Here is a 19,269-nt window from a genome sequence, read left to right as displayed (position 1 = left end):
CCCGCGCTTCTGACTGTACCCAGTGCATGTATAAACAAAACAAACAAACAAACCAGCAAACAAATAAATAAAAGCATGCCTCTATAAAAAAAAAATAATAATAAAAAAATAAAAAAAAAAAAAGAAAAATTGTTAATGGTATATTTGATCCCTCTTGAATTGTACTTAACTGGTGGTTTTCCCTTAAGCCTGGGAAAAAAATTCTTGTCTCTTTTCCAGTGGTCCCATGTTTCTCAACAAGGCTACCATTACTTTTTTACTTTTTCTTTGTATTTTTTATTGAGGTATTGATTTACAACTCAGAGGTATAGGTTCACCCTTTTCAAATGTATGTTCGCATTACATTTTGAATAGAAAAATATTTTGTGTAAGACATTTAGCATACCTGGTTGCTGCCTACCAGAATGCCAGAGCTCCACATTGGAGTGTCACATTTAGTCACATATCCTTCTGGAGAGGATGGAATTGAGAAATATTAAAGAACTTGACCTTTATAGCATGTAATTAAAATGACTTGAAGTAAATCATTTTATGTGTATTAATTAAATATAAGATTTTATTGTAGCCAAAATTTACAAGGCTTAAAATTGATAGCTTGAATAATTTTCTTTTTAGATAAATGTATGAGTTGCCTATTAGAAGTAGCTCTTTCAGGAAATGAAGAACAGAAGCCTTTTGATTACAAATTGCGGCCTGAAATTGCTGTCTATGTAGACTTGGCGTTGGGTTGTTCCAAAGAACCTGCACAAAGTCTTTGGATCAGCATGCAGGATTATGCTGTTAGTAAAGGTAAGATGAAGAGATAAAAGAGGAATAAATATGTGGATATTACAAACAAACATTTATGTAATATATGTTAATAGAAAATCATAGGAATCACTTTTACTTTTTTATAGAAGCAGATATTCTATAAACAACATTAATAAAAATTTGGTTTTTTTGTTTGTGGAAAATATTTATTTTTAAAAAATAGATACATGTATATCATTTGAAGCAGACCCACTGTAGGGAAATTGAAATTTATGTAAAAGATAAATTCAGAGGCAAACATTTTACTGGTGTATTCCATGCAATGTAAACAGATTTAGTGTAAGAGTCTGTTTAATGAGTTGTCTTCTCTTTGCAAGTCCTTTATGTAAGAATTGAAAGAATGTGTATGTAGAAGTCTGTGGTCTAGACTTGGTCCATTTCCTCCTCTGTAAAATATTTGCCCACTTCAGAGTGTGGATGAAAAAACCAATTTGAGATAAGGTATGCTAAGTACATTAGTAAAGTACTATGCAATTATATAGTGATATTTTCGTTTTCTATTATTATTTGATTATTATTAATGTTATGTACAAGTTTTCAAAGGATATACCTGATTTCTTTTTAGCTCCCAAGTTTTCACTTACAGCAGTGACCTGGACTGTTCAGAATCACATTGTTGTGTTTCTCTACTTTATTCTCTTTTCTTTAGTTTTCTGCCATTTCTTTAGATTGTCTTCCTTCTCTATTAAAAATGTTCAAAGTAAATGCATTTTCACCTTATGTTGTATTTTATTTTGTATACTGAAAAAGACATGAAGTACATATTATTCAGATCTTTAAAATACCAGTGAGAAGGAAACCTTTGAAAGTTTAATCTCATCCAGTTTGTTTCTTTATTATTTATTCTGTTGTGTTGAGTCACCCAGATGTGCAAAAGTATGGTAATGGAGGAGGAAAATGTTTACTCTCTAAATTTTATTTTCTGATATTCTCATATTTGAATCATTTTCTTTGAATGTGCAGTTAGGTTTCCTTTTTATACCATATTATCACTTATTCCATTGCAAGGAGAACTTTTAAAAAGTAGATATAAACCTGTGGTCAATTGCAGCTATACCTAAAAATAAAAAGTAGACAAAACATAAGATGAATAAAAACTCATTATATTACTACATTTTCTGAATTACTTATCTTCACTATAGCCTAGATAGTGAAGACATTCTGTAGTGCTTGGTATGAAATGACTGTCACTTTATTAAAGGTGTTTTAAAAAGAACCCGTTACATTAAAAAAAAAAAAAAGGTGTAGGAGGATAATCCCTGTAGAAATACAGGAAAAGGTATTGATTTACTTTTAAAATTGAACATTAGATTCCTTGAAATGGGGTCTTGTTTGACTTTAAGTCAGTTTGATTCTAACTGCAAGTTTGATTTCGAGCAAGCAATTCGTTGGTACAGATGATCTCTCAAGTGGCATGTGAGAAAATTTTGTATGGTATATAAACTGTCATTCTAGGAGTCTCTGTGGGCTGTAAGATGTTCTTTAAGATCTGGCATGTTTATAGTTTTTTTCACACATAAAATAGCTGTCTGTATTTTTCACCTAAGCATGTTAAAAAACTGGAAAACCGAGATGTAATTTACTTATTATTTTATTGTTATTGAAGTTCCCTTGTTTTACATCCTTGCTAGTGTTTTGACAGTATAGGATATTTCCCTGCCTCCAGATGTAATCACCGCAGCCCTTCCTCCTTCCCAAAGCACTCATAGTCCTCTGATGTAAAGTTTGAGATAGGTATTTTAAGACGGTATTAAGACTAAATAAAATTAACTTGGGGCTTAATATTTTTCCAAGGTTTCTTGTTTGTTTGACTTTATTTTTAAGTAACATGGTAAATCTCAAATTAACAGAGTCTAGTGAACATTCTTGGAGTGAAGTAAACAGTAAACCTCCCACATCCATTTGGAATTTACTGAATGTACTATATGTTTTAAAGTATAGTACAGGGGTTTAGAGAAAACATCTGATTGCTGTTTATTTAATGCTGTGATTTGGGTTTTCAGTTGTTCTCATCTTTGTCCAGTTGTTTAATTTCTTACCCACTGAAATACACAATATCTACTTTCATGACTTCAAATTCCAGCTATCAACACACTCAACATCTCCACTAGGTTGTCTGATAGTATTCAAAACTAGACTCCCTGTTCCATCTCCCTACCCGTGAAGTGTTTTTCCTATTGCCTTCCTCTCTGATGCCAGCTACATTCTAAATACATTTGTAGTCAGCCTTGACATCTCTCATTTTCACATTTGATCCCTCACCAAATTCTTTCAACTCTACATTCAAAATAGTATACAGAATCTAACCACTTCTCATTACTTTAACTTCCACTATCTTAGACTGAGTCATCATCATTTCCACCCAAATTACCGCCATAATTCTCCCCTCAGTAATGAGGGTGAACCTTTCAAAACACAAGTCAGGTCATGTCCTATCTCTGTTCAAAAGGTTTTGGTGGTGCTTTCCATTTTCCTCAGAGTAAAACCTACAGGACTTACAGTGATCTGCAAGGTCCTATGTGAGCTAGTCCCCAGCCTGTTTTCTAATGTCTCTTACTTTATTGCGGCCACTCTGATCTCCTTGAACCCACCTCAGGGCCTTTGCCATAGTTCTTTCTGAGGGGACACTATTTCTCTTTGACTTCTTCACCTCCTCCATTTTTTTTTTTTTTTTAAGATTTTTAATTTACTTATACAAGAGCTAGGGTACAGGTCGAAGGTGTGGGAGGATTAGAGAATTCACCAGAGATAGAGCGGGGAGCAAAACAGTCAGGTGGACCAAAGACACTGCTGAGGGGAGCAGTGGGCAAGGCAGGAGAGGTCTGCCACACAATGTGGGTTTCTCCCTGGCCGGCCAGGAATCGAACCCACGCTACAGAGGCTGCAGACAGCTTCACAGTGTCACGCTCAACCCGCTGTGCTACCAGAGAGGCCCTTCGCTTCCTCCATTTAAATCTCTGCTTAAGTATAACTGTCCTATATAAGGTAGTAATCCCACACTATACATTGCCTCTGTTCTTCCCTACTTAATTTTTCTCCATAGTACTTATCTATCACATTAATATTTTTATTTATTGCCTCGCTCCTCCCCCCACTAGAATATAAATTCTGTGAGATCAGAGACTTAGTTCTGTTTGCTGTCGTACACACAGATTAACATATTGGATCTAGTAGGTGCATTTGTTAAATAACATTTTAGGAAAAGAATAAAATTCAGATGTTAGATTACCAAAGCTATTAAAATTATCTCTGAACTGTTTTCTGAGCCTTTTTAAATGTCAGTGCTTCACTTTTATTTCCAGATTGGGACAGTGCAACTTTGAGTAATGAATCACTCTTGGACACTGTGTCTAGATTTGTTCTTGCAGCTCTTCTGAAACACACGAATTTACTTAGTCAAGCATGTGGAGAAAGCCGGCAAGTATCTTAAAACTATCCTCAGACAAATATTTGCTCTCATGATGTTAGAAATTATAACTTTTCTATTTTGGTTCTTTATTTAGATATCAACCTGGTAAAAGCTTGTCAGAAGTGTACCGTTGTGTGTACAAAGTTCGAAGTCGTTTACTTGCTTGCAAGAACCTTGAACTTATTCAAACCAGGTCATCATCACGAGACAGATGGGTAAAGTTGAAAGTCAATTAATTTCTGTGTTTTTCTGCAATCTGTGAGAGAGAACACCATATTGATTTATGAGAGAAAAAGCAATGTGCCTTGATTATTGCAGATGTTCGAAATATTGAGTAATTCTTTTTCTATTAGAAAAAAGTAGACTAGTAAAAGATTCTGGATTTATTTAACTTTATGCTTATCAAGTATGATATGGCTGCTGAGAAAGTTGATGTATTCCTAGGCTCTATATATAGTTACAACAAATAGAATTATCCAAATCATGAAATATTATCCCATTATTTTGTTAGTCAGGCTACATATGAATTATTCTACTTAATGTGGAGTGCCATAATTTATGAGTGATATTAATAAACTACCTCAGTTTGGTAAAGAGTCCAAAGGCCATTTTGTATAGGAACTATAAAGCTGAAAATTGTTCAGCCAGGAGATGTAGGGGGAAAAAAGGACAGGGCAGGGCATGGGAGTCTTATGCTACCTTAAAAACACTTAAAATAGCTTCTGTGTATGAAAAGAAATAAATATGTTCCATGTTTTTCCAGAGGGCACAGGCGGGCCCAAAGGGTAACAATTGAATGGAGAATGGTTGTTAGCTGATTATAAGGAGCAAAGACTGGTAATGATTAGAATTGTTCTCTACTGGAAGCCAAGATTGAAGTCTTTTGTTAAGATGGCTCGGAAGTGATTTTGTTGACAAAACTGAGATGATTTCTGAAATTCTTGGTATAGCATGATCCTATAACTTGAAGTACAAGTCTGGATAACAAATCAACTTTTGAAATGTTTACTTTGAAACCTCACAAATTACATGCTTTGTACTCTATTATATAAATCTTAGATTTTGAAAATCAATCTGTCTCTACAATTGTATTATAGTAGTATTTTGTCATGTATTGATTTAATACTCATGGAGCTGACTATTTAGTTAGTGACCTTGAAAGTTCATGAAATGTATTAATTTCCCATTTTATTGATGTTCAAATTTGAAACTCAGAATTATGGGGATAAATGACTTATGTGAGTTTAGTGCACTGCTACGTTAGCCCCAGCTCTGCAATAAGAAAAATTTAGTTACTGGTCATGTATACAAAATAACCTATATTATACATCTGAAGATATTATTAGACATTTTCATTTGTATTTTATACTGAAATTTGTGGGGGAAATGATATGCTATTATAAGTATTCCAGACCAGTTATAAAGACTCTTTCTTGTAAATAACTGCCAGGTAGCATAACCACAATAAAATTTACATTGTCCCTGCCAGATTTTTAATTTTTTGTTTCTTCAGTGGCAAGCAAAATAAAAATAAAAATAATACTGTTTTTATATTTGAAATTTACTGAGAACTTTAATGTTCTTACCTCAAAAAAGTTTCAAAATATTGTTTTAAACTTAGAAGTATTAAACATTTATAGAATAATAATATACACAGCTTGAGAGACTGAATGGAATAAAAATTCATGTTCTTTTGTGCTTTATGTCATACTCATTTTTAAAAAAAATTTATTTACATATATTTTATATCACTGTTCATTTTTGTATAATATTTGCTTTCTCCTCTCAGGCATAGTCCCTGTAAAACTCCCACCACCAATTCACCATCACCATAGTCCCTTGTGCTCTTCCCTCCCCTGTTGTTTTTTTTTTTTTTAAGATTTATTTATTCATGCATACAAGAACTGGGGCACAGGCCAGAGGTGTGGGGGGTGAGAGGATTTACCAGAGACAGAGTGTGGAACAGAACAGGCAGATCGACTGAAACACCCTGATAAAGGAGCAGTGGGCAAGAAAGGAGAGGTCTGCCGTATGGGTGGCTGCCTGGCCGGCTGGGATCCAGCTCATGTTGCAGTGGCTGCAAATAGCTTATAGGTTGGGTCCCGAACCCTTGTGCCATTAGGGAAGCTCCCCTCCCCTGTTTTGATCACTTTTCTTCCCCCTCCCCTACAGAATGTCTCTGATTTATAGTTGTCTGTAATTTTGGTTTTTTATTTATTTTTTTTTCCTGACTCCTTATTTGTTTCCCCTATATTCCTTCTATAAGTGAAACCATCTTAAATTTTTCTTTTTCCTTCTGACTTATTTCACTGAGCATAATCCCTTCCAACTCCATCCAAGTTGCTATGAATGACATATCTTTTTAAATTGCTTAAAAGTATTTCACTTTGCATATATACCACATCCAGTCATATACGTTTGGGCATTTGGGTTGTTTCCATATCTTACCTATTGTAAATAGTGCTGCAATAAACATACAGGTGTAGGGATCATTTTTTTTTTTATAATTCTTTTTTTTAAGATTTATTTATTTATACAAGCACTGGGGTACAGGCCAGAGGCGTGGGAGGGTGAGAGAATTCACCAGAGACAGAGTAGGGGGCAGAACAGGCAGATGGACCGAAATAAACTGCTGAGGGGAGCAGTGGGCCCAACAGGAGAGGCCTGCTGCGCCATGTGGGAATCATCCTGGTGGGCCCGGAATCAAACCCACGCTGCAGAGGTTATGGACAGCTTCATTGTGCTGCGCTCAACCTGCTGCGTCACCAGGGAGGCCCTGTAGAGATCCTTTTGAATTAATGTTTTTGTGTCCTTTGGGTAGAGTCCTAGGAGCGGAATTGCTGGGTTATATGGAAGCTCCATTTTTAGTAGTTTGAGGAACCTCCACACAGCTTTCCATAGTGGTTGCACCAGTTTGCATTCCCACTAGCAGTGTAGGAGAGTTCCTTTTTCTCCAACACTTCTTGTTGGTGGTTTTTCTAATATGTGCCATTCTCACTGATGTAAGGTGGTATCTCACTGTGGTTTTGATTTGCATTTCCCTGATTATAAATGATGCTGAACATATTTTCATATACCTGCTGGCCATTTGCATTTTCTCTTTGGAGAAGTAGCTGTTCAGCTCTTCTGCCCATTTTTTGACTGGATTGTTTACTTTGTTTTTGTTGAGTCATGTGGTATGAGCTCTTTGTAGATCATTGTGATCAATGTACTCAACTCGTCTTAAGTAACAGCTTTGTAGGAATTTATAGCTGCCTTGTAGGAATTTTTTCTATCGAATTATATGTAAATATATGCATCAAATTATAGCATGACATTTTAATAAATATTATGGAAGAGAGAGCATATAGGTGTTTCTGAATATATTTTGTGTGCACACATTCTTTCTAATCTTTTTAGATTTATCCAGTATTTGGGGTTTTGAAGTGAAATTCATGTGTTATTGATATTAGCAGTATTTTCTATGATAAACATAGTTAAGGTTTTAATAAAGTTTTACAAACTTTTTGAAAAATGTATTAAATGTAGCTCTGATATTTTCTTTAAGATTTCAGAAAATCAAGACTCTGCAGATGTTGATCCTCAGGAACACTCATTTACCCGGACCATTGATGAAGAAGCTGAAATGGAAGAACAGGCTGAGCGAGACCGGGAAGAGGGGCATCCAGAACCAGAGGATGAGGAGGAAGAGCGGGAACATGAAGTGATGACAGCTGGCAGTGAGTACACCCATTTTCCTTTGCTGATAGACACAGTGCCATTCTATTTGATGAGAGAACTTACTGGAGAAGAGATAGGCAAAAAGTCGATCATTTTTCTAAAAGGATCTGATTTTCTACAGGTGATATGAATTACATTAGCTAGCTTTTCAGCTCTACAACTCTCCTAGTTCATTTTTTAGCTATTGGATTTCATATTTTTAACTGAAAAGCTCTGGAAGAAGCAAGATTTGGAAATAGTAACTGTTCTGCTGATTGTCGTTTATAAAATGACACCTTGAGTCACTAGATCAGGTCATTCAAAGAGTGTCCTCTGGGGGATACTATTGGCCTGGCTGACCTGTGTATTGAGGAAGAGAGCCCCTTTTGTGCATAATAGGAGAGCCCAATTATTTACCATATGTAAAACTTTTGAAGTTATAAATTTCACCCACTGACTTCACTGCTGTTTTCAATGGAGAAACAAGTATACTAAGAATAATATTGGCTGGGTGAATAAAACTTTCCATACTTTTATATTCCAAGGCTACAGATAGTTTTCAGAGGTGATCTTTTAGTTGTTTATAGAGAAGGTACAAAGCTTTTTAAAACATTTGTTAGTGTCTTTGGAGTGATTTCTCTATTTCAAATAGAGTGTTTATTTTACTTTGTATCCTCAAACGTGGCCAGTTATGCATTTAGTATTGGGATTGTCTGTATTTACCAATAAATCTGTCACTTTATCACTTTATTTGTGTTCTGCGTACTTCTAAAAATGATTTTGAAGTGACGCAAAACAGGACCAAAACTCATTAAAACAAAAGAAAAAAGGTCCTAATGGAGAAAGTGGCTTGGAGATCATGAAGAAGAATAAATATGTTTTATTTTATTTTATTTTTTATTTATTTATACAAGCATTGGGTATAGTCAGAAGCGCAGGAGGGTGAGAGAATGTACCAGAGCCAGAGCAGGGAACAGAACAGGCAGACTAGGCAGACTGACGAAATACACTGTTGAGGGGAGCAGCGGATGCGGCAGGAGAGGTCTGTCGCACCATGTGGGACCCTCGCCGGCGCCCGGGGATCGAACCAGAGCTGCAGAGGCTGCGGGTAGCTTCGCAGCCCAGCGCTCAACCGCTGCGCCACCAGGGGAGGCCCCTAAATATATTTTAAAAACATAGGCTGATAGAACTTCTGTGCATAAACTTCTGATTTAGTTTAGAAAGTCCTGAGAGCAAATGCCAAAGTGGAAAACACAATAACAAATGATAGTCACCCAGGAAATAGTAATTTTTGAATTAGGTACCATTTTTAAAAAAAATATTTATTTTATTTATTTATGCATACAAGAGCTGGGGTGTAGGCCAGAGGTGAGGATTTGGAGAGAGGATTCACCAGAGACAGAGTGGGGAACAGAACAGGCAGATTGACCGAAATACACTGCTATGGGAAGCAGCGAGTGAGATAGGAGAGTTCTGCTGCGTCATGTGGGTGTTAGCTCCCTGGCTGGGGATTGAACTTGTGCTGCAGTGGCTGCATGATAGCTTCATAGTGCTGAGACTTAAGCCTTTGTGCCACCAGGGGAGGACCCATGAACTAGGTACCATTTTTGACCACTGGGTCAGTTAGAGTGTCCAGAATGTTACAGAAATCTTTCAGTGTTTTCTCTCAGCCTAGGAAGTAGGTCATAGCTGAGATCCAGATAGAGTGAACAGTGGGGGCAGATCTTATAATCCTTACACCAGTCTTAGGAAATAGATTCTAGTATTACCCCATTCTAATGATGGACAGACTGAAGAGATGAGGAAAGATTATGTGTACCACAGTTAGTAGCAGCTGGACTTAGAATCAGGTCTGTCCAGAACTTATGTGACTGTTGTTTTAATCACCTTAACTGATTTCCAATTCTGGATGCTCAGATTGCGGCTTTGATTTTTTTTAATAGAACTATGGATATTTCAATAGCATAATGAAATATCATCATAATTTTATAAGGCACAAATATTCATTTTAAAAGTTTGTACTTCCATATTACCAACTATTCTGCCTGGGTGTTTTTTTTTTTTTTTTTTTTTTTTATTGAGAAGTCCATCTTCACTCTTAATTTGAGCAATAAATTATTTTCCAATCATACAGTATCTACCATTGTAGTAGATAAATCAACTGACTTTTACACTTGTGAATTGGAAAAGCCTAACATCATGTGGACATTCCTGGTGGTGCCATTTGATGCTGGAGGCAACCTTATCTATATGTTATAACCAGATTCTGTTTCAGCATAGACTTTAATCGTTGTGCTTAAATTTAATGGATCTAAAAAACAGCAAAGTGTAGGTGTTAGGAATTATATTGACTTTGGAAGGGGAAAGGGAACTTTTTATTATAACTAATGCAACTTCAATACTGTCTCTTTCTTTTGTAACATGACCTTTTTCATACCAAGGTCATGGACATTTCTGAAATAGGCAATTATTTTACCTAACCCATTCCATTTCGAACTTTAGTGGACTTCAAAATCAGCTGGAAGACCTGTTAAAACAGATTGCTACCCCCCATGCCTGCAGTTTCTGATTCAAAAGGCCTGGACTGGGCTTGATAATTTGTATTTCTAGCAAAAACCCAGATATTCTTGATAATGCTATTCTTGATATGTCTGAGACAACACTTGATAACCACTAAGCATACTCATTATAGTAGAAATAAAAGAAACCAAATCTAAATTCTGTAAAGGTGATGATATTTCCTATTACAATTTTATTGAAAAGTTTAATATTTTACATATATTTTCATGTAATTTTACCTTAGCTACTATGTTGTATTTAATGTTTAAAAAATAGTTTTTGCCCCTTTCAGTAAGTTTTTGGTCCAAACTTTTTGACTATTTTTATTGTTATTTTTTTTGCTCTTCTCTCCCCATGTGTTAAGACCTTGTTTTTGTGTTGCATGTTACAGAAATCTTTCAGTGTTTCCTCTCAGCCCGTGAAGTAGCTCGTAGCCGAGATCGAGATAGAATGAACAGTGGGGCAGGGTCTGGGACTCGAGCTGATGATCCACCTCCTCAGTCCCAGCAAGAGCGAAGGGTCAGCACAGACCTTCCTGAGGGTCAGGATGTGTACACTGCTGCCTGCAACTCCGTGATCCATCGGTGTGCCCTGTTAATATTAGGAGTAAGTCCTGTGATAGACGAGCTTCAGAAGCGAAGGGAAGAAGGACAGTTGCAACAACCATCAACAAGTACCTCTGAAGGGGGTGGACTTATGACCAGGTGCGACTGACTAGGAACTTAAAATATTACTTTCCTCCCTATGTAACTTAATGTGATAAAATGGTTTATTCTCAAAATTATTTTTCTGAAATTAAAGACCTAGAAGAAGAAATACAAATTGACTAGAGTGAATTTAAAATAATGTAGAATTTAATAATAATATTTGACTTAGAATATAAATTTTTGATTAGGTGATAAAGCACAGTTTTTTCATACATATGAACAACAGTAATTGAGAATTATAAAATTATTTGCATCTATGTAATTTAGTGGCTTGTAAATTACTTTGCTGTAGTTGAGAAGGACTTTGTGCTTACACAAGAGTCAGTATTCCCCAGCAACAGCATAATTACTCTTCATTGTGTGTGTATATATATATTATCTCTATGTTGCTAGTTCCATTCAATTTTGTTCACTAACAGTCCCCAATCAAAAAACTTTTCTTTGTGCATATGAGACAGGAGCGAAAGTCTTACTGCAGAGAGCCGGCTAGTCCACGCAAGTCCAAATTATAGACTGATCAAATCGAGGAGTGAATCTGATTTGTCTCAGCCTGAATCAGATGAAGAGGGTTACACACTGGTAGGTATACCTAGATGTAAAGAAGGGTTATTGTTTTCAAGCTACAGATATATAAGGCTTTGGTTAGAGTAAATAATATACATTTGTTTCAGACATATAAAAACTTTAAAAAAAGGACTTTTAAGGAAAATGAGATAATTGTATTTACTGTATATATCACTGATTCTCAGTCTCTAGCTCTGACTTCTTCCTAAATACCAGTTTCATACGTCTGACTCTTTGATGGACATTGTACCCGACCATGTCAGATTACCTCAATGTTAACCTATTCACAAACAATCTTTCTCCCAAGCCGGCTTCTTTCATATTGTGTATCTTAGTAGGTGGTACTATTAACTACCCAATCTGGTTCTAGAAACCTGAGTTCATTCTTGACTCTGCTTTTTCTTATTTTCTGATCCCTGCAACTCCCTCATCCCTATAATCCAATTAGTCGAGTCTAGAAAATTTTTTGATATTTCTGGTATTTCCTCTCTCTTCTGCCACTGCTCTGCTTTAGACTTCTCTTTTGCCAGGAGTACAGAAGCCTCCAAACTGACTGTACTATCTCCTGTCTTGTGTCCGTCTTCCATAAATGTAAGTCTGTTTGTAAATAAGTAGCTCTCAGTATGAAAAAGCATCAAGACTTAGACTGCAGACATTTAAGGTAGAAAATCAAACAAATGAAATGCTGACTTGTTTTATAAGTAGGACGCAAGGTGTGCTATAATGTGACAGGTAAAACAAATTATAGAATGAAACTGTCTAAAAAATTGCTTCTATTTGAGTAGTTTTGGATTAGGTGTTGATAGCTGGATTTTCATTTTGGCTGTTCTTTTGCCTTATGTGTGAATCTAATGTGCTACTTGACCTTCATGGGTCTGAGTGTCCCATTGCATGATTTGAAGATCCTAGTGCTCATTGTGCATCTAGGCAATGTGTTAAGATTTGGCTTTTGGCCCTGAATCTACTATTGAAGAGCTGCAAGACTTTGGTCATGTTTCGTGATGACTCAAACAGAGGCCGGGATTTTTTTTAAGCTGAGTAATCTGTAAGCTTCATTTTTAGCTTTGAAACTCCTGTATTATGGGAAACAATGGATCTGGAAATATTTTTAAACATTATAAAGTGCTACAGAAACAAAAAGCTATTGATTAAAAGAAACTTCTAAACTCAAAGGGTTCCTCATCTAAGGAAAATTGAGAAGTGTTTTCTTGCAAGTTTCATCGTGTCATGATATTTTTGTTTGTTAGTCCTCCTTTTATTCTTCATTCCTATTAGATATTTCTGTGTTCCTGGTTCATATTCTCAGTATGTTGTGTACTGAGATTCTTTTATGGCCATTGGTTTCCAAATCTGATAAGTTTTATTATGTAGTCTCCCAACCCTTTGATAATTTTAAAATATATCTTATAACTTATTCAAAACCTCCAGTGACTTCACTTCTTCTCAGAGTGAAAGTAAGGCCTTATAAGGGCCTAAAAAACTCTACATGTCCTGACCCCACTACCTTTCTGATCTTGTCTTCTACTGTTCTCCTTGAGGACTCTTCTGCCTTATTGGCCTCTTGGCTTTCCTGTGAATATACCAACTTCCCCTTGGGGTTTTTACTGTTTCTTTTAACTGGAATAATGTTGAATGCATAGTTAACTGCCTACTTCATCTGCGTTCTCATATTGCTCTTTCATTGAGACCTACCCTGATCACTCTATTTAAAATTGCAGTTTGCCCTCCCGCATATATTTAATCATTGTCAGCTTTGCCTTGCCTTTCTTTTCCCAACAGTACCTGACGTAGTTTACTTATTTATTAGTTTTTGTTGGCCTGCATTAAAATATAAACTTCTTAAGAGCAAGAATTGTTACCATTTCATTCACTGCTATATCCCAAGCACCTATAATGCCTTATACATAGTGTGAAGTTCCTAAATACTTTTTGAATTAGTGGATTACTGCTAATATAATTTGGTAAAATTTCTGTTCCCATTTCATCCTTTCTGCACTTTAATTCAGGCCCATGTTACCTTTGCTTAGGACTGCAGTTTGAAACTGGTGTCCACAACTTCCAGTGCACTTTCCTAGGCATTGTTGCCAACATTAAAGTTCTTGAAAACACAGCAAGAACATCTACTGAACATGCTACCTTACTACTCAGAACACTCAGTGACTCTATAACTTGGTTATTGTAAATAGTGCATATATCCCTTCACATTTGTGTTTTGTTTCTTTCTTTGCATAAGTATTAAGGAAAGTAATTACTGGATCATATGGTATATCCATTTTTAATATTTTTTGAGGACCTCCAACTGTTTACCATAGTAGCTCAACCAGTCTTCATTCTGACTATGTCTTCTTTGGAAAAGTGCCTATTTAGGTCTTCTGTCAATATTTTGATTGAGTTCTTTGTTTTCTTTTGGTTGAGTTTCATGATCTTGGATGTTAGCCTTTTTTTTTTTTTTTTTTTTTTATAGAGGCATGTTTATTTATTTATTTATTTGTTTGTTTGTTTTGTTTATACATGCACTGGGTACAGTCAGAAGCACGGGAGGGTGAGAGAATTCACCAGAGCCAGAGTGGAGAACAGAGCAGGCAGAAGGACCGAAGTACACTGCTGAGGGGAGCAGCGGGTGGCAGGAGAGGTCTGCGCACCATGTGGGACCCTCCTCCGGTGGCCGGGGAGCAGCCGGGGATTGAACCGGTGCCGCTGAGGCTGCGGGCAGCTTCGCAACCCAGCGCTCAACCGCTGCGCCACCAGGGAGGCCCGGATGTTAGCCTTTTGTTGGATATATAATGTGTAGATATTTTTCCCAGTTCAGAAGGGTGCCTTTTTGTTTTAACAAGTTTCACTCATTACACAGAGGCTTTTTAAGTTGATGTGGTCCCATTTGTTCATTTTTGCTTTTGTTTCCCTTGCCATTGGAGTCAAGTCTACAGAGATATCCCTGAAGCCAATGTCCTGGAGTGTTTTGCCTGTGTTTTTTCTTGTGTTTTATAGTTTCAGGTCTTATACCCAAGTCTTTAATCCATTTGGAGTTAATTTTTGTGTATGGTGGGATGCTTGTGGCTATTTTATTTCCCCAAGAGATTTTCCTTTCTCCATTTTATATTCTTGACTCATTTGTCATAAATTAGCTGTCCAGATTAATGAGACTTTATTTCCGGGCTCTCAATTCTATTCCATTAGTCAGTGTGTCTATTTTTATCCCAATACCATTCTGCTTTGATTACTCTAACCTTGTAGTATAGTTTCCTGTCTGGAGTATGATACTTCCGTTCTTTTTTTAATCAAGATTGTTTTGGCTATTCATGGTCTTTTCTGGTTCCATGTAAATTTCAGTAATGTTTGCTCTATTTCTTTGAAGAATTTCATTGCACTGAGTCGATATATTGCCTTGGGTAAGGTGGCCATTATAATATTACTAACTGTTCCAATTCATGAACAATATCTGTTCCAATTAATGAATAATATCTTATAGTTTTTATTGAACATTCTTTTCAATTCATTTGATAGATTTATTCTTATGTTTTTAATGCTTTTTGATGCTATTGTAAATGGGATTATTTTCTTGATTCATTCTCTTCTAGTTGTTTGTGTATAGGGGTGCAACTGATTTTGTAGTCTGACACTTAACTATACTGATTTATTGTTTCAAATTATTTTTTAGTGACATCTTTAGGGGTTTCTACTTATGTCATCTGCTAATAGTGATAGTTTTGCTTCTTTTTCATTTTTAGGTTCCTTGTATATCTTTCTCTTGCCTTAGGTAGGACTTCCATTACAATTCTGAATATTGTGAGATTAGGTATTCTTGTGTGTAGTTCATGTTAGAGGATAAATATCAGTGTTTCACTACTGAATATGATGTTAGCTGTGGGTTTGTCATATATGGTGTTTAGGTAGTTGAGTTATGTTCCTTTTAACCCCATTTTACTAAGAGTTTTTAATCATAAATTGATGCTGAACTTTATTAACTGCCTTCTCTGCATCTATTGATATGATCATATGATTTTCATCTTTCTTTTAGCTGATATGGTGAATTACATTGATTCATTTGAATATCTTCAACTATCCTTACATACCTGTGATAAATCCCACTTGGTGATAATTTATGAGCCTTTTAATGTATTGTTGAATTCAGCTTGCTTTGTTTATCAGTGATACTGGTCTGTAGTTTCTTTTTTGGTTGTTAATGGTTTGTTTTGGTAATGTTTTTGGGAGCATTCCATTTTCTTCAATTTTTGGGGAGACTTCGAGAAGAATAGGTATTAGTTCCTCTTTAAAGTTTGTTAGAATTCACTTGTGAAGCCTTTTGGACTTTTATTTTGGGGGAGATTTTTGATTGCTGTTTCAATTTCCTGTTTATAATTAATTGTTTGTAATTGGTCTGTTCGGGTTTTCTGTTTCTCCTGAATTAGTCCTAAAAGGATGTGTGCTTCTAAGAATTTGTCCACTTCTGCTAGATTTTTCAGTTTGTCAACATAAAGATGCTCATTGTATTCTCTTATGATCTTCTGTATTTTTTTTTAAGATTTATTTATTTATGCATACAAGAACTAGGGTACAGGCCAGAGGTGTGGGGGTGTGTGTGAGGATTCACGAGAGAGAGAGTGGGGAACAGAACAGTCAGATTGACCAAAATAAACTGCTGAGGGGAACAGTAGGAGAAACAGGAGAGGTCTGCTGCACCATGTGCATAGCTTCCTGGCCAGGGATCAAACTCGTGCTGCAGTGGCTGGGGATAGCTTCACAGGCTGTGTCTTAACCCCTTGAGCCACCAGGGAGGCCCGATCTTCTGCATTTCTGACATTTTTCATAATTTCTGTTTATTTCCTGCTTTGTTTATTAGAGTTTTCTCCCATAATGAGTCTAGCTAAAAATTTGTCTGTTTTCAGAAATCAGAGATTCTGGAAACTGTTGCCTGCTGCCTTTTGGATCTAGTCTTCCTCTGTGGTAATCTGCATTTGTGCTGTAGTAGTCTATCCCAGACCTCAAATATATGCCTTGAGGATCTACTCAAACATTTTTTTCCTTAATTATCCTTCTCCTTGAATTTGTTGGTGAAATCTGTCTCTTAAGAACTGGCTAAAATGTCAGCTCTCCAGAAACCTTCCCAGATTACTTTATTCACAATGACTCTGTTATTCCTATGGTAGTTTATCAGTACCTCTCATAAACCGCTAATAGTATATTAGTATATTATAAATATTAGTATTTCTTTCATATCCACCTCTTAAAGTTCTAGATTTTTTTAAATGCCTGTGGAATCTCCTATAATCTGCCTCCCAATAAATCATTTCAACTCAATGAAATGATCAATAAATCATTTCAATTAAATGAAAAGATAAAAGATGAGAATAAGTGGTATACTTTCTGGAAACAAATAATAAAATCTCACTTAGTCACAATAGGCTTAAGACTCACTGTTGATTTTGAGCTGGGACAAAACACTTACCCTTATTGAATCCCAGTGTCTTAATTTTACTCTGGGGAATAATACTAACTGGTATATTTGCCTCTACTGGGTTGCTGTGATGAACAAGTTTAGTAAGACAACTTAAAACATTTTGAAAGATCTAAGTGGAAAAACAGGTTTGTGGAGGGGCCTGCATTTATTTGTCAAGATTGTTTATTTATTTTCTGTAGAATGTTTTTAAAAGTAGCAAACACATTTTTGAAAAAGCTTGACTCTTAATTATCTTTGCTTGTGGAATATTTAGAAAGATAGTGTCATAAAAAGTGGAAAAGTCAAGAATTAGGAGAACCAATTTGGTTGAAGATGAAGGGAGACGTGGACTGAACCTCCAGCTTCAGAGAACCTCATATAATGAAGAGGAGCAAGCAGATGGGGCAGTGTGGATTTTTCCAATTGAAATATGTTCCCTTCCTGTATGAGTCTTTTAAAATTACTCTTCATATCTTTGATATATAGTAGTATATCATTTGTCCTGAATTGTTAGTGAATGAAACTTTTTCTTTTTTTTTTTTACTTTTTTTAATAATAAATTTTATTTTTATATTTCCCATATAATTGCAACCCCCTTATTTTGACCCCAAGCCCTCCCCTCCCCGCCCCCCACCTCCCATAGAATGTCTCTGGTTCATAGTTGTTTGTTGATTTTGAATTTCACTTTCTTATAGTTATTTATTTTCCTGGTCCCTTATTTAAGTTTTCTAGATTCCTGCTATGAGTGAGACCATCTGGTATTTTTCTTTTTCTTTCTGGCTTATTTCGCTAAGCATGATCCCTTCCAGCTCCATCCATGTTGCTGCAAATTGCATGTGTTTATCTTTTTTGAATGCTGAGTAATATTCCATGGAGTATATGTACCACATCTTCTTGATCCAGTCATCTATTTTTGGGCATTTGGGTTGTTTCCAAAGCTTAGCTATTGTAAACAGTGCTGCTATAAACATAGGGGTGCAGGTGCTCTTTGGAATTGATGTTTCTGTGTCCTTTGGGTAAATACCTAGGAGTGGAATTGCTGGATCATATGGCAGCTCTATGTTTAGTAGGTCCAGAAATCTCCACACAGCTCTCCATAGTGGTTGGACCAGTTTGCACTCTCACCAACAGTGCAGGAGAGTTCCTTTTTCTCCACAACCTCACCAACATTTGTTGTTGCTAGTTTTTTTAATATGTGCCATTCTCACTGGTGTAAGATGGTATCTCATTGTAGTTTTGATTTGCATTTCCCTGATTACAAGTGATGTTGAATGTTTTTTCATATGCCTGTTGGCCTTTTGCATTTCCTCTTCAGAAAAGTTTCTTTTTAGCTCTTCTGCCCATTTTTTGACTGGATTATTTTCTTTGTTGTTGTTGAGTCTCATCAGCTCTTTGCAGATTTTTTGATCAGTCCTTTATCATTAGTGTTGTGTGCAAAAATGTTCTCCCAGTCGGTGGGGTTTCTCTTTGTTTTTACTATTGTCTCTTTTGCGGTGCAGAAGCTCTTTAATTTGATGTACTCCCAGCTGTTTATCTTTGCCTTCACTATCACTGCTTTGGGTGATGTGTCTGTAAAGATGTCTTTGATGTGCATATCACGTAGTATTTCGCCTATATTTCCTTCTATGTATTTTATGGTTTCAGGTCTTATGTCTAGTTCTTTCATCCATTTTGAGTTGGTTTTTGTGTATGGAGTGAGGTAGTAGTCAAGCTTCATTCTTTTGCATGTAGCGACCCAGTTTTCCCAGCACCATTTATTGAACAAACTTTCTTTGCTCCAATGCATATTCTTTGCTCCTTTGTCAAAGATTAGTTGACCATAAATCTGTGGGTTTATTTCTGGATTTTATATTCGATTCCATTGGTCTGTGTGTCTGTTCTTGTTCCAATACCATGCAGTTTTGATGATTATGGCTTTGTAGTATAGTTTGAAGTCTGGGAGTGTGATGCCTCCATTCCCTTCTTTTTTTTTCAGGAGAGCTTTGGCTATTCGGGGTTTTTTGTGATTCCATATGAATTTCATCAATAATTGTTCTATTTCTTTGAAGAATTACATTGAAATTTTGATTGGAATGGCATTGAAT

General features: G+C 36.0%; 1 protein-coding gene across 1 annotated transcript in view; it reads left to right on the top strand.

Annotated features, from left to right (window-relative positions):
- HERC1 (HECT and RLD domain containing E3 ubiquitin protein ligase family member 1) overlaps positions 1-19,269 on the top strand; it is a gene marked incomplete at both ends in the record, with an annotated part of 154,163 nt that overhangs the window by 40,783 nt on the left and 94,111 nt on the right. The window contains 6 exons of the mRNA XM_084240899.1: positions 616-789; positions 4,113-4,227; positions 4,314-4,434; positions 7,767-7,938; positions 10,869-11,181; positions 11,643-11,763. Of these exons, the coding sequence (XP_084097025.1) occupies positions 616-789; positions 4,113-4,227; positions 4,314-4,434; positions 7,767-7,938; positions 10,869-11,181; positions 11,643-11,763 (1,016 nt within the window). The remainder of the gene's footprint in view (positions 1-615; positions 790-4,112; positions 4,228-4,313; positions 4,435-7,766; positions 7,939-10,868; positions 11,182-11,642; positions 11,764-19,269) is intronic.

The sequence above is a fragment of the Talpa europaea genome, assembly GCF_964194135.1.
Source record: "Talpa europaea genome assembly, chromosome: 8".
NCBI lineage: Eukaryota > Metazoa > Chordata > Mammalia > Eulipotyphla > Talpidae > Talpa > Talpa europaea.
Note: the sequence above shows the minus strand (reverse complement) of the source record. Positions and strands in the feature narration are given on the sequence as shown.